General features: G+C 47.8%; 2 protein-coding genes across 2 annotated transcripts; both read left to right on the top strand.

Annotated features, from left to right (window-relative positions):
• The first annotated feature begins 449 nt into the window (after positions 1-449).
• On the top strand, positions 450-3,173 carry LOC103712491 (putative leucine-rich repeat receptor-like protein kinase At1g68400). The gene is made up of 3 exons (XM_008799019.5): positions 450-1,645; positions 1,949-2,338; positions 2,439-3,173. The coding sequence occupies exons 1-3, from the start codon at positions 730-732 to the stop codon at positions 3,023-3,025; spliced, it is 1,893 nt and encodes a 630-aa protein (XP_008797241.4). The 5' UTR covers positions 450-729; the 3' UTR covers positions 3,026-3,173.
• A 4,346-nt stretch (positions 3,174-7,519) lies between these two features.
• Positions 7,520-8,920, top strand: LOC103712467 (aquaporin TIP3-1-like). The gene is made up of 3 exons (XM_008798996.5): positions 7,520-7,800; positions 7,902-8,149; positions 8,270-8,920. The coding sequence occupies exons 1-3, from the start codon at positions 7,665-7,667 to the stop codon at positions 8,657-8,659; spliced, it is 774 nt and encodes a 257-aa protein (XP_008797218.2). The 5' UTR covers positions 7,520-7,664; the 3' UTR covers positions 8,660-8,920.
• Positions 8,921-14,086: the final 5,166 nt, after the last annotated feature.

Below are 14,086 nucleotides of genomic sequence, written 5' to 3'. Positions count from 1 at the left end.
ACATCTTCCGTTCTACGAGAAAACCGGAACAACCCACGCTCCAAATCCAAATAGCAGAATAGAACGTAGCAAACAACCTGGACCGCTAATAAGCAGCGAAACCCCATTCCTGAAGCCAAACCCAAAACAAAAGGCTACAGACTATTGACTCGTTGACTACTTTACAGCTATTCACCAGCTGACATGTGGATCAAGGAATAGCTTCGAGGGAGAGCTAAAGTACCTCACTATCTCTTATCCAGAATCCAACCGTCCATGTTTTGGCTACAGACGGCAGAGATGACCCCTCAACTTTATTCAGTTGTTTTCTCTATAAAAAAAAAAAGAAAAGAAAAAGAAGAAACTTTATTCAGTTGTCTCAACGGCTCTCGCCCTCCCAGTCCAAACCACCATCCCTAAGGCCAAGGCTTCCCATAAAGCCCAAGCAATAAAGCTCAATTCTTGCCTTTGTTGGCCATCAAAACAAATCAACTCCGCCAATCTGGCCTCTATCTGCCGTTCCTTGGCCTATAAATTTATCATTCCTTGACTCCCCCGCGACCACCACGTCTCCAACCCCTTGAATCTTTGATCCCTTGCCTTGCACACTTCGGCAAGTCATTTAAAAACTCCATGGTCTACGCCTTCCACCAAAGTTGCAACCATTTCTATCCAACCTCCAACCTTCCAAGTAGAAAATAATGGAGGCCTCAATCTTTTCCAAATCCACCACATAAGATCTTGATTTCGATGAAGAGACCCCAAGTTTCCTGCAGGCTGACTCGGAGATTGTGCGACATGAGGTTGGGCATGAGCATATCCGTCTTTGTTATAGTTTTTGCGCAGATTTTTGCGATCGCAGCATCGAAGCTTGCCATTGAAGAGCTCTATCACAACGAACGGAATGATCTGATTCAGCTTCGCGATTCGCTGAGCTCGACAGTGAACCTCCACTCGAATTGGACGGGTCCTCCTTGCCACAATGACCAGAGCCGATGGCTCGGGATCGCATGCTCCGACTCTCATGTTGTTGGCATCGATCTTGAAGGAATTCAGCTCACAGGCTCGCTTCTGACCACGGCTTTCCAGAACATGGCATATCTCACCACCCTCAGTCTGAGCAACAATGCTCTTCATGGCTATCTTCCCAGCCTCAAAGGTCTTGATAATCTCCAAGTCGTATCATTCTCAAGAAATCGCTTTTCTGGATCAATTCCATCAGATTTTGTGGCACTGCCCAATCTATCCCGTTTGGACCTCCAAGATAATCTTCTGAATGGATCGATTCCACCGTTCGATCAACGGACACTGACTGCATTCAATGTCTCCTACAACTTCATTGAAGGCCAAGTTCCCGGGACTTCGGCGTTGCAGAGGTTTCCAAGTAGCTCATTCGATCATAACTTGGAATTGTGTGGAACACCGATGGCCAAATCATGCGCAGTCGCTTTGCCCGGCGCCGGCGTTCCTCCTTCCAAGCCTGAAGGAAGTGCGCCACCTCATTCCACTAGCCATTTGAGCCAATCGCGCGCCAAGGGACTGGGGCCAAGAGGTGTTGCTTTGATTGCAGTAGGTGCATCCATGGTTTCTTTCATGGCAATCTTCTCTGTCTTGTGCTACTACAAGAGGTATTATAAGAAGGCAGAAGGGAAAGGAGATCATTCAGGTGCCAGACCTCTTTTTTATGTATATGCCTGTTTAAATATTCCAATCGGAACCGAATTCTTGCCTTTGGTGATTTGATTTTTTTTTATATATATATATATAAAGAGGGAGGCAAAGCCACCCGGACTCTATTAAAAAAAAAAAGAGTTTGCAGAATTTTTTTATAAAAGATTTGCAAGAAGAAAAAAAAGTAATAATTTTTTTTTTTTCCAAAAAGTAGTGGCTTACTAAACTATTCAACAAGCTGAGATTATAATCTCATAAGTAGACCTCAAGTAACATACAGAACTTGATTCTATTACAGGAGCAGCTTCTATTGAATTCGTAGAGAAGGCTTCCAAAGGATCAGAGAGTACCACAGAGCCAGAGAGAGCTGGACAGTTGGAATTCTTCAACAAAGAAAGGCAGCTCTTCAGCCTCGATGATTTACTGAGATCCTCGGCAGAGGTGCTGGGGAAGGGGAAGTTAGGGACCACATATAGAGTGACTCTGGAACCGGGCGTGGTTGTCGTTGTGAAGAGGCCCAAGAACATAAATGGGGTGAGCAAGAAGGAGTTTGTCCAGCAGATGCAATTGCTTGGCAGCCTGAGGCATGAGAACCTTGTGGAGATCATCTCCTTCTACTATTCCAAGAATGAGAAGCTCATTGTATATGAGCATGTCCCCGGAGAAAGCTTGTTTCAGCTGCTCCATGGTAAAAACTCCTCCATGTCATTCAAGAGATAATGGCTGATGTATGGTAATGCCTTCTTCCTATATTTTTACACTCTCGTTGCATGTTTTTTTGGTGTTAGATAACAGAGGAGAGGGAAGGGTGCCTTTGAACTGGGCAGCGCGCCTAAATATTGTCAAGGGAATAGCGAGAGGTTTGGCCTATCTCCACCAATGTCTGCCTTCTCTGAAGGTTCCTCACGGTAACTTGAAATCCTCCAATGTTCTCATCCTCCATAACAAGCACCGTCCAGAGTACCAGCCCAAGCTCACAGATTTTGGATTTCAAGCCCTGCTCCTCTCGCCAAACCAGTCTCACAAGTTGGCCATTGGAAAGTCGCCGGAGTTCACTCAAGGAAGGAAACTGACCAATAAGACCGATGTCTATTGCTTTGGTCTGATGCTCCTTGAAGCGATCACTGGGCAAGTCCCTGGTGACGATGAGGTTGATCTGCCGGAGTGGGTGAGTTTGGTTATTAGAAATGATTGGTCGACGGATATATTGGATTTGGAAATATCGGCAGAGAGAGAGAGCCATGGAGATATGCTGCGGCTTACGGAGATTGCTCTCGAATGTGCAGCCTTGGAGCCAGAGAGACGCCCCAAAATGAGTGAGGTGGTCAAGAGGATTGAAGAGATTAAAGAACCAAACAGCGAAGGAAGAATTTGATTTTGAAAACTTTGAAACAGATTACATTGGTGTTTTTCTCTTTAGTTCTTACGGGTGTTCTTTTTCACTGCATGTATACAATGTAGAATTAGACTTAAAACTGTGTTGCAGCCACAAGATTTCACCTAATAAAGGAGAGCTTTTCTTCCGTACTCAATCTTTGACAGAAAATGATTGCCGTAAAGAAGTTGGTTTTGTATTTCCATTGGATTGCTGAGTACAATAGAATGGTCATATTGTCCGCATTTCCTTTTAGAGTTTTAAATTCTTTTCAACTAGTACACGGAAAACTCCTTGGTTTCTGAGCATATGGGAAAGCTCCGATGTTCTGTTTTTTAGCAAAAAAATTAGATGCTGAAATCACGGCGAAGCTGACTGATTTATTTCATTTAGAAGTTTAATCTGTACATTTTTATATTGTGCCCAATTGAAATACTATTCAGCCTTTTGTTACTGGGGTTCCAATCACAGGTCGTCGTCTTCGTAGGGAGGATTGTCTACCCCTCGAGTAGAGCATCAAGTGGAGATTGGAGGGTTGGCAGATGTGCGCCTTGTCCATGATGTGTGACTAGGCGGTCAGTGCTCACCTCTATTCCCATCTATCTTATGTCTAATACCCTGATGCCCACCGGAGCGCTACAGTGTATCGAGCGCCTGTTCAGAGATTTCATATGGCGAAGATAAGGGGATAGTCGTCGTGTCCACCTAGTCATGGTGTCCACCTGTTGGCGTGGGGCACGATATGCCAGCCGACCAGTAGGAGGGCTGGGAATCCACTCTCTGCTCGAGCGACGAGAGCTCTTCGCCACCAGGTTGGCAGCCAGATTTATACCGGAGACGGTGAGTCTCTAGGTTCCATGATGAGAGCCAAGTATAGAGACCTGGCAGATCCGTTAGCCTTCCGCATGGGGCGGTACAGTTCTTTTGTTTGGAGAGAGATCTGCTCTCGTGCTCATCTGGTGATCCCGAAGATCAGATGGGAGATTGGAGACGGGCAAGCGGTGGATGCCTTGGGGGATAGCTGGTTGGCCGACCTGCCGCTTTGTAGATTGCCTACTGCACTCGACCTCGATTGGCTAGAGGAGAGTAGGGTAGGCGACCTGATCATACCAGGAGAGCGGATCTGGGATGAGGGCTTTGTCAGACGGGCTTTTGGCGAACAGATGGCTGAGCGAGTGTTGGCGATGCTGCTACCAGCGGGTGATGCTGAGGACAGGAGGATGTGGGGTCGGACCGGTAGGACGAAGGTGAGAACAAAGGATCTATTGGGTTGGTTAGGAGGGCGTCAGCATGGTAGATTGAGGGGGTTGGATCTGGAGGGTACGCATCCATCCTCGGATGGCGCTGTTTGTTTGGAAGGTGGTCTAGGGGTATCCTCCTACCAGAGGTGTGCTGGCCAGGCGAAGGATTGGTATTTCCTCAGGATGTTGGGCATGCCAGAACGTGGAGGAGTCTATCTTTCATGTTCTATTTGGTTGTCAGCGGGCTATTCAGATTTGGTAGTACGCCTCGACTCCCTCTGATCTGACTCAGAGATGGACGTCGATGGAGGAGTTCCTGAGCTTCCTGCGGAAATCCTCTCGAAGGCCTGCTCCATGGTGGTGCAAGGGATCAGGGCGGCTTATCTGGCCTATCACTGTTGGCTAGATAGGAATGCCCGAGTTTTTGAGGATAGAGATGTGCACCCGAGGCTGGTGGTGAACAGGGCCCTTCTTCATACGGTGGAGGTTCTTAGCATATCACTGCATCGCCGTCTCTTGGGCTGGCTAGGAAAATTTGGGGCTCTTATTCCGCTTTTATAGCGTCCAGGACTATGCCTGTCTCATGGGAGACCCCACCCCCTGATATTTTCAAGATGAACTTCCATGGCGGCGTCACTGAGGGAGGTGGCAGCGGTAGTGCCGGGTTTGTCATTAGAGATTAGGAGGCCAGATTTGTGACGGCTAGGAGTCGACGGATCTTTGAGCGAATGTGATAGGTGCCGAGGGCAGAGCCGCATAAGAGAGAATCTCCTACGCGAGGCGAGTGCTGGACGCAGACCACATCATTCTTGAGGAAGACTGGACTATGGTGATCGAGTGATCTAGGATCCGGATCGTGCGGCTGGTGGGATGCAGTTGATTCACTACATTTGTAGATTTTTGGGTTAGTGCGCCTTCCATCGAGCTACTTATGCCTACAGGAAGGTAAACATATGCGGCGCACTAGGTGGCATTCTTTGCGGCTTAGCATTCTAGAGCATCTTCTTTGTATTCTCTATATTCTTTTTTTTTTGACTGTATGGGTTGTACTCACATAAAGCACCGACGGGAAATGAATTGGAGAATTACCTCAGATTTCAGGAGATGTAATTTGGCATAGGCAAGTTGGTTAAAATGAAAGTGTAATTTATGGTTTGTTTGGGGATGCCGTAGCCTTCAGCAGTTTTTGGCCATAGCCCATAGCTGCATTCTGAGGTACAACGCATTATGTTGCCTCTAAGATGTGGACAAATGTAGCAAGTCGAATGGTAGGTTCATGGGGTCGCAGGCAATAAATCAATCCAACCCGTCTAGTCTCGCATCAGAAATGGTAAGTGGTTTCCCAAGCTGGACGCTTTTGGACCCGACATGGTTCTAAAGATTTGCTCGTGGACCAGACCCTTCCATCCCTTACACGCCCCGATAGCACCAAGTCCCCAGCAAGGCATGCGATTCAAACGCAAATAGACCCTAACCTGAACCCTCCAACCGAATAGGTCTGGTTCACGCTGGCATCCAAGGTCCGAAACCAATTAAATTCCCTGATTAAATTCATAACCAGCCGGCATCATTTGCATCACATATGCTCATATATGACTTGCAAATATTCCTCTTTATTTGGACAGATCGCTTTAGGGCTGTTAACGAGCCGAGCCGAGCCGAGCCCGAGCCTCCGCAGGCTCGGCTCAGCTCGTTTCACCAACTTCCCGGCTCGGGCTCGGACTCGGGCTCGGGCTCGGGCGGCATAGCTCGGGCTCGGGCTCGTGAAGCTCGTTTGCCCGAGCCCGAGCCCGAGCCCGAGCCCGCCCCATCCCCAGCCCCATCCGGCCATCCCCGTCCCTGTCTCCGTCGACCGTCGGAGAGAAGAACGAGCAGCCGCCAGCCGAGCTCAGTTCCGGCGGTTCGTCGGAGATGAATGAAGGAAGGAAAGAGAAGAAGAAGAGAAGAAGGATAGAAAGAAATTAAAAAAAAGGAGAAGAATGACTCACCTTCTTCTTCTGAGACGAACGAAGGGCGGCGGAGGGAGCTCGGATCTGGAGAGCTCGCGGTCGTTAACAGCCCTAACGACCGGTGCCTTCTTCTGAGACGAACGAAGGGCGGCGGAGGGAGCTCGGATCTGGAGAGAGGGAGAGGGAGAGACGAACGAAGGCGACTCAGAAGAAAGAAATAAAAAAAGAGAAGACGCACCTCGTCGGCCGGTGCCTTCTTCTGAGACGAACGAAGGGCGGCGGAGGGAGCTCGGATCTGGAGAGCTCGCGGTCGTTAACAGCCCTAACGACCGGTGCCTTCTTCTTCTGAGACGAACGAAGGGCGGCGGAGGGAGCTCGGATCTGGAGAGCTCGCGAAAGCGACGATCGCCGGTGGAGGAGTCGGCAAAGAGGGGAAAAGAGAGAGGGGAGAAACGGAACCGAGCTCGGCATCGGCGGCGGAGGGAGGCAGCGAGTCATCGGCGGCGGAGGAGAAAGACGAGAGGGGAGGGGAGGGACACCCGGAGGGGAGGAGGGGAGGGATACCCGGAAGAGGGGAGGGGAGGGCACCGGAAGCTTCTGGAGAAACCCAGAAGAAAGGAGAAGAAAAAAAGAAAAAAAAAAGAGGAGGTGGTCAGCCAGTCAGGTGGGAGGGAAGGATTAACGGATTGGGTTTGGATTAATGGGCTAAGTCCCAACCCAAACCAATCCAATTCGATTTTGGAGCTCTCTTTTGGGCTCGTTTGGGCTCGCGAGCTGCTCGGGCTCGAGCTCGGGCTCGGGCTCAGATTTAAACGGGCCTCATTTTGGGCTCGGGCTCGGGCTCGTTTGACTAACGAGCCGAGCTCGAGCCGGGCTTTTACCGAGCCGGGCCCGAGCCGAGCCCGAGCAGCTCGGCCCGTTTGACAGCCCTAGATCGCTTTGAAATGAAAAAGAACAAGCACCAATATCAGAAGAAAAAAAAGAGAATGAAATAGACTTTTGCCGTATGGCCCCCACGAATCACTTATGAAAACAGTGAAGAGAAGATTGAGCAACCGCCTGGCAAGCGGCGCCGTGCATCGCTCAACATCTCTCATGTCTCGGTGTCATCTTCCATGTCTTTTTTTTCTTCTTTTTGACATTGTGGGCTGCACCCAGACCATTGTGTTTGAGCCGCCCGATGTAAAAATAAATAAATAAATAAAAACCTCTCTCTACGTGCCACTCCTCCCAACCCCACCCCTCCCACGTGTCCGCACTTCTCTATCACCTTTCCTGGGGCCACCGCCACCGCCACCGCCCCCGTTCGCCTCTCCTTTCTCCTCATCCTTGCGTCCAAAGCCCTCGTACCGAGCAGTCGATAGAACACTACCAAGGAGAAAGAGCAAGAAGAGGAAGAAAAAGCAGTTGAGGAACAGGTAGAAGAAGAGAGGAATAGTCCGTCCAGCCATGCCCCCTCGCCCTCGATTCGCCTTCGGCCGGACCGAAGATGCCGTCCAACCTGACACCATGCGCGCCGCTCTCTCCGAGTTCATCGGCACCGCCATCTTCGTATTCGCCGGCGAAGGCTCCGTCCTCTCTCTCGGTACACCAATTTTTATAACTAAACTGCATCCATGTCCATTTGCACCGTAGATATGGTTGCACTCGCATGCATGGTCGCCAACTTTAGGTACTTGGTTGCAGAGACGCTGTACAAGGACACCTCCACCGCTGGCGGCCTTGTGATGGTTGCCATAGCCCATGCGTTGGCCCTCTTCGTTGCGGTCTCCATCGCCTTCAACATCTCCGGCGGCCACATCAATCCGGCTGTCACCTTCGGTGCCCTCGTTGGCGGCCGGATCTCCGTCATCCATGCCGTCTGCTACTGGGTGGCCCAGCTCCTCGGTGCAATCGTAGCTTCACTCTTACTAAGGGTCGCAACAGGAGGCATGGTAATGGACTTCCAGCTTCAAACTTAATTGCATGCGAATGTCATCTATCTACGTATCATCCTGCACGGGTTGGTGCCGGAGCTAAAATGACGTCCTGTGGTGTATTTTGGGACCATGCAGAGGCCGTTAGGGTTCTCGCTGGGATCGGGCATCGGCGAGTGGCATGCAGTACTGCTCGAGATCGTGATGACGTTCGGGCTTGTCTACACCGTCTATGCCACGGCGATCGACCCCAAGAGAGGCCATCTCGGCACCATCGCACCACTTGCCATTGGCTTTGTCGTCGGAGCTAACATCCTCGCCGGCGGTCCGTTCGACGGTGCCTCCATGAACCCGGCACGGGCTTTTGGTCCGGCGCTCGTCGGCTGGCGGTGGAGGCGCCACTGGGTGTACTGGCTTGGGCCTTTTGTGGGTGCTGGAATTGCAGGGGTTATGTATGAGTACCTTGTTATCCCCACGGAGACACCCCATCCCCATGCTCACCAGCCCTTAGCTCCAGAAGATTACTAGGCAATCTGATCCTAAGCGAGCTAGTTGTCCTGATCCTTTGATTTGTTTCTTCTTTAGTTGTTTGGTCGCGTTGAGTGGAGTGGTTTGTAGAACGGTTTGTATCCTGGCTTGGGTCCGAAATTAAAAAAATATAAAATATATAAATATATCTACTTCATCTTATAAGTCTAAGTTTTTGGGATAATTAGCAATTGTATCATGGTATCAGATCAAAGATCTTGAGTTCGAACTTTGTTTCCACACTCTTTAATCTCATTATTAAAAATTTTACATATCGAGTTTACCCACATATGGAAGGAAGTGTAAGAAAATATATACACATGGATTGCACAATATTTTAAGCCTTTTTTTCCCTTGTGTCTTATGATGCTCGTTTGTAGGTAAATTCAAAAACAGACTTGCGAGCTCTTAATCTTCCGCTAAGAGAAGTGCTTGTAAGCCAAGATTCAAATCTCGGACTACATGAGCCAAAGAGCCAAGTCATGTGCCCAAACCAACACAGCTGGCAGCTGATTTGTGTGTGCACCAGTACTACGACCACTATGAGGCTAGCAACCAAGTTCTGTCCAAATTATTGGGACCATCTAACCATGTCGAAGAAATGATGCAATTAATTGGTAACGTCAAACGCTTGGGTAACCATCTGAAGATTGAATTGAGAAGTTTCTCCCGACAGAACATCGGGGAGTGCGAAAGCTGGAGTAAGGTCTTGGCTTGCAAGCAGACAGCGTGTAATTGCCATCCTCTTTAGCAAGTCGTATAGCAATCAAACGCCCCAATTTTTTGCTATCTGTTGCTGGAAATTGGACCCGGGGGCCGCCGCGAAACCAGGGGAGGAGGAGCTCCGCTGCCGGGAGGGCGGACGGCAGTGCGCCGGCCGACTGCGTCCTTCGTGGGGATGAGAGAGCGGAGAAGAGTGCGTCCTGTCCTGTCCTGCAAAAAAGCCGGTGGCCGGGCTCTCCGGCGCCAGCCCTCCGATGCTTAAGTCAGAGGGGGCCAATATGTGGAGAGAGCAAGGAAGAGATATGTGGAGAAAATAAAGAGAATATTGTGTTCAATTGTGTCTGTGCTGTCTCCTCCCCCCTTTCTTCCCCCCCCAGGTTCCCTTTTATAGAGGGATATTGTGTTACCTGGGAGGTGACGGGGGAATTTGTCCTTTTTGGTGATAATTGGGCGCGATCTGGCCCATTAATGGCGTAGTGGAGGATAAGGCCGAATTAGGCCAGGGTCAGGGAGTTGTCGTGGTTGATCAGACCCGTTGGAGTAGTTGAACCGTCGGCCGTAGTGGGCCTGGGGTTCGTAGATGGTAAGTGCATTTATTGTCGAGTGAACCGGCGGTCAGGAAGAGCCATACGCTCTGATGGTTCAGTGATCCGGAGATCGTCTTGGGCCGTGTTCATTAAATGACCGAGTGCATCGGAGACTTGAGGGGGTCTCATGCATTAATGGCAGGTTGTGCCAGAATACCTGCGGAGATCTCGTGTCTTGACGGCTCAGAGATGGTGGCAGGTTATAGCCGTCAGATCCTTCACAAAGGTTAGGCGGAGATGAGTACTGGTTAAGGCATCGGCTCGGCGGGGGTGCCGAGCTGGTCGCCCAGCGGGGCGCCCTGTGGCGGGGTTGCTTCTAGTACTTCTGGTCGGCGCCCTTTGGGCGAGCGCTTTTCTGGTCGGCGTCCTCTGGTCGGCTTTTTCTAGCCGAGCGTCCCTACTTGGTGCTTTAGTTGGGCCTTTTCGGATTGGCGCTCTCTTAGCTGAGTACCCTTCTGTTCGGCGCCCTTTGGTCGAGCGCCTCTACTTGCCGGTATTTTCCTCTCGTCGGCTGTTCGTCCTTTTCCTGTCTACCTAAAAATATGCTAGACAGATCGTTGTTAGAACCGACGAACAAAAGTTAAATTTAATTCTACTCTTACCTTCCTTACTCGAAGAATAGTGGTTGTAAGAGGTCGATCCACAGGGAGGCGATTGGAGTTGCTTAAAAATTAGAACGTTCACTCGGATTTGAAATCGATTTTTGAATGATAGAAGAAAAACATTATTTTGGGGATGTTGAATAATTCTCTAGTTGAAACTAACTAAAAGACAGGTGCTTAGATTCGAAAAGCATTTATTTAATTAATCAAAGAAGAATTTTGGCATAAATTAAAATAGACAACACTAGGAAGATTGAAGCTTAGAATATAAATTTTATATATAAAAAAAAAGTTAAATATATTACATCAAAGAAAAATTAAAAGATTGCATAATTTGAAGAACGTAGATTGAAAACAACAGAAATTACAACTTTAGCATGAATAAAACTAAAAATCCCAAAACACTTGCTCTCAAAATAAAACTCTTAATAAAACAAAAAAGAAAACTAAAAAAAAAAAAACAAACAGAACATGCTCTGTTTTCAAAAGAGAAAACAGAGCATTTCTCTTCTTCTTCCCCAAACCGAACTCTCCTCCCGAGCCGACTCCTTCTTCTCCCCCTGGCTCTGTTTCTTGGCCTCCACCGAGCACACCCCACATTACTTCTCCTCCCCTCTTCTTATAGCCCCTTGGAGATGCGGTGGAGGCTGGATCAGTCGGGCAGATCGCGGAAGGGAGGCTGGAACTTGCTTCTTTGGGCCACGGATACGGGATCGCCGGAAGGGGCGGGCTTCCTTCTTCGGGCGCTGCTGGGAGCTGAAGAGGAAGGTGGGGACGCGGGCTTCCTTCTTCGGTTGCTGGGAAGGATGCGGAATCACGGAAGAGCTGGGATCTTTCGTGATCGATGGGAGGAACGCACGGAGGGGCTGTGAGTCGGGCATTGCTGGGATCACGGGCGAGCTGGCACGGACGCTTGGATGCGAGGGAATCGCCGCGGGATCGTCGGGATTGGAAGCGGAAGAGGGGGGCTGGGGCTTCCTTCTTCGGGTGCTGATGTGGGATCACGGAAGAGGGAAGTCGTCCGGGATCTTTGCTGGGATTTGGACGCTGCTGGCACGGTGGCTGGCACGCGGTGGGAGAAGCGCGGACGGCTGGAGCGGAAATGGTGCTGGGATTTCGGGAGGTGGATCCATGGGTGCAGAGGCGGAGGCTGCCGTGGGACCACCGCTAGCATCACGGGATGGAAGTTGATGCTTGGATCTGGGAGGAAGATGTGGATCCGTGGGTGGGGGACGCGAGATGAGATGCGGATGCTTCACGGGCGGATGAGTTCGAACGGGCGCTTGGGATCATTCCTTCCCCCCTGATCTGGAAGGGAAAATGTTGGCGGCTTGATTTGGGAAGGAGCTGGGAGATACCAAGTTCCATTCAATTAGTCATATAGATAAAAAAATAGGATGATATGAAATTTGGCTTGTGGACGGACGGACTGAGTTCGTCACGGTTCATCTGTTCTGACTGGAGGTCTAGTGCAAGTCTTTCATGGGTCACCCAGCACCTTATAGTTATGGTATGGCCAAATTAGATTTGCCCAAAATTATTTCCCAAAAACACAAAAGAAATGGACCCGATTCGGATCTGAATCTGACTCGGACCCGACCCGATCTTCAACCGGGTCGGATCTGGGAAGGGATCCTTCTTTAGTCAAATTTGTACTCAATGTGCATTTTATCTCTAATTTATGAAAATCTGTGCCAAACCCAAATATAATATTAATCCAGTGAATTTATCATTATCGGTTAGCAATAATACTAATTTAGGTGACATATAGGTCGCACTTTTGTGCTCTCATCACACCCTCCAACTAGCTTATTGCTAGTCTCTAGCAATTTAGTGCGAAAATGATAAAATAAGAGTGCAAAAGTGTAATTTATTATTAAAAAAAAATAGTAAGATAAGTACTCATTTTCGTAGAGCATTACGATTGCACTTAGCATGTGCAACAAGCCTTTAAACCCCTAGGTTACCCTAGTGGACGAGTGTTGTCTCGTGAGGGTTTGCAGTGAAGTTACCCACAAACTTCAATCCCAAAATAAAATTTATTTTATGAAATGAAAGTCTAATTTCAAGTACATAAATGATAAGAATTTCAAAAGCACACAAGGTTTTAATTACTAAGTAGCCCAAATTCTAGGTTAGTATGCAATTTAAGTTGAAGTCATTAAGTTTTCCGTTAGGAAGTTGTAAAACTTATTTATACTTGAGTGCTCAGTGAAGTTTGGACCATGCACCAGCTAAGGTTTCGGATCTCCAAAATATCGCTAATATTAGTAGTTTCCAAGAATTGGTCGGAAAAGACCTATTTGCTGATTCAAAATCATCTTATCTGCAGGATTTCGAGAGCTGTGGATGTTTACTTTAATACCTCATGGGTTTTATCTGTAATATTCCAGTTTACTCGAATTTTTACAACGACGGCTTTCACACTATTGTCTTTCTTAAGGTCAATATACATTTTTTTTTTCATCATTTTTTTTTGTTGTTTTTTTTTGTTTTTTGTTTTTGTTTTTTTTTTTTTCATTAAAGAGAAATGATAGTGTATATATTGTGCACTTTTACTCCTGTGATGATTCCTCCATGTAGCGAGCAATTAGTCGACAATTCTCATACCAGTTGGCATGAGGTGTCGGGCATCAAGACTCCCCTACGGACCTATGCTCGGGTTCCTCATCACAAGCCTGCTGACCTTTGACAATAGGTAGCCCTTTTCGATGTACCTGACTAAATCCACCATTTTTTTTTTTTTTTGGATCAGAAAAAGATGGTTCATCAGGATTCGAGGTTGCTACCATATTCTCAACACAATGTCGAACCTATACCTTAGAAAATGCAGGCCAGATGTGTTGTGAAATTCAAAGCACTAATTAGCTTACAACTCACTAAAAGGAACTTAATAAAAAGAACTCACTTTGCACTACTTCCAACTAGTCATTGGGCTCTTAGATTTTATATACCTTGTGTGTTGTATATTTTTTTTTATTTTAACTAAAAACTTTTTTTTTATTTTTATAAAATTCCAATGCTTAAAAATACCCCCAAACCTACATCTAACATTGTCCTCAATGTTAAAGAAAATTTAAAGCAGTAAGAGGACAGAGGAGAAGTACCTGATATGGGTGGGTAAATTGAAAGTTGGGGCAAAATCCCCCAAACCTGCATGTTAGTAATTTATTGATGATTTTTTTTTTTAATAAAAGAAACTTACATGTTGGGTTGCCTCCCAAAGAGCGCTAAGTTTTATGTCTTCAGCCAGACAAAATGTAAATCTCCTTTTCTTTTCAACCATTATCTAAGAATGGTTTTGGAAGAGTCCGATGAAGAACAGTCGGCTGATGACGATCTATGCTCCTAAGGGGAACAGAACTAAGAGGCGCATGCTTGACCCCTTCCTCGGAATGGGCAAGGTAAGCTTCTAAAGGGTCCTTATTATAAGTTTGTAAGAAAGTCTCCTGAACCAGACTTTCAATCATGTCAACTTCATTGATTTCTTTGTCATCTGGTGGTTGTTTACTTAT

Source organism: Phoenix dactylifera, chromosome 6, assembly GCF_051530095.1.
Source record: "Phoenix dactylifera cultivar Ajwa chromosome 6, Ajwa_hap1_PhDact_Kaust_v1.1, whole genome shotgun sequence".
In the NCBI taxonomy this organism is placed as follows: domain Eukaryota; kingdom Viridiplantae; phylum Streptophyta; class Magnoliopsida; order Arecales; family Arecaceae; genus Phoenix; species Phoenix dactylifera.
This window is presented reverse-complemented; position numbering and strand designations above follow the sequence as displayed.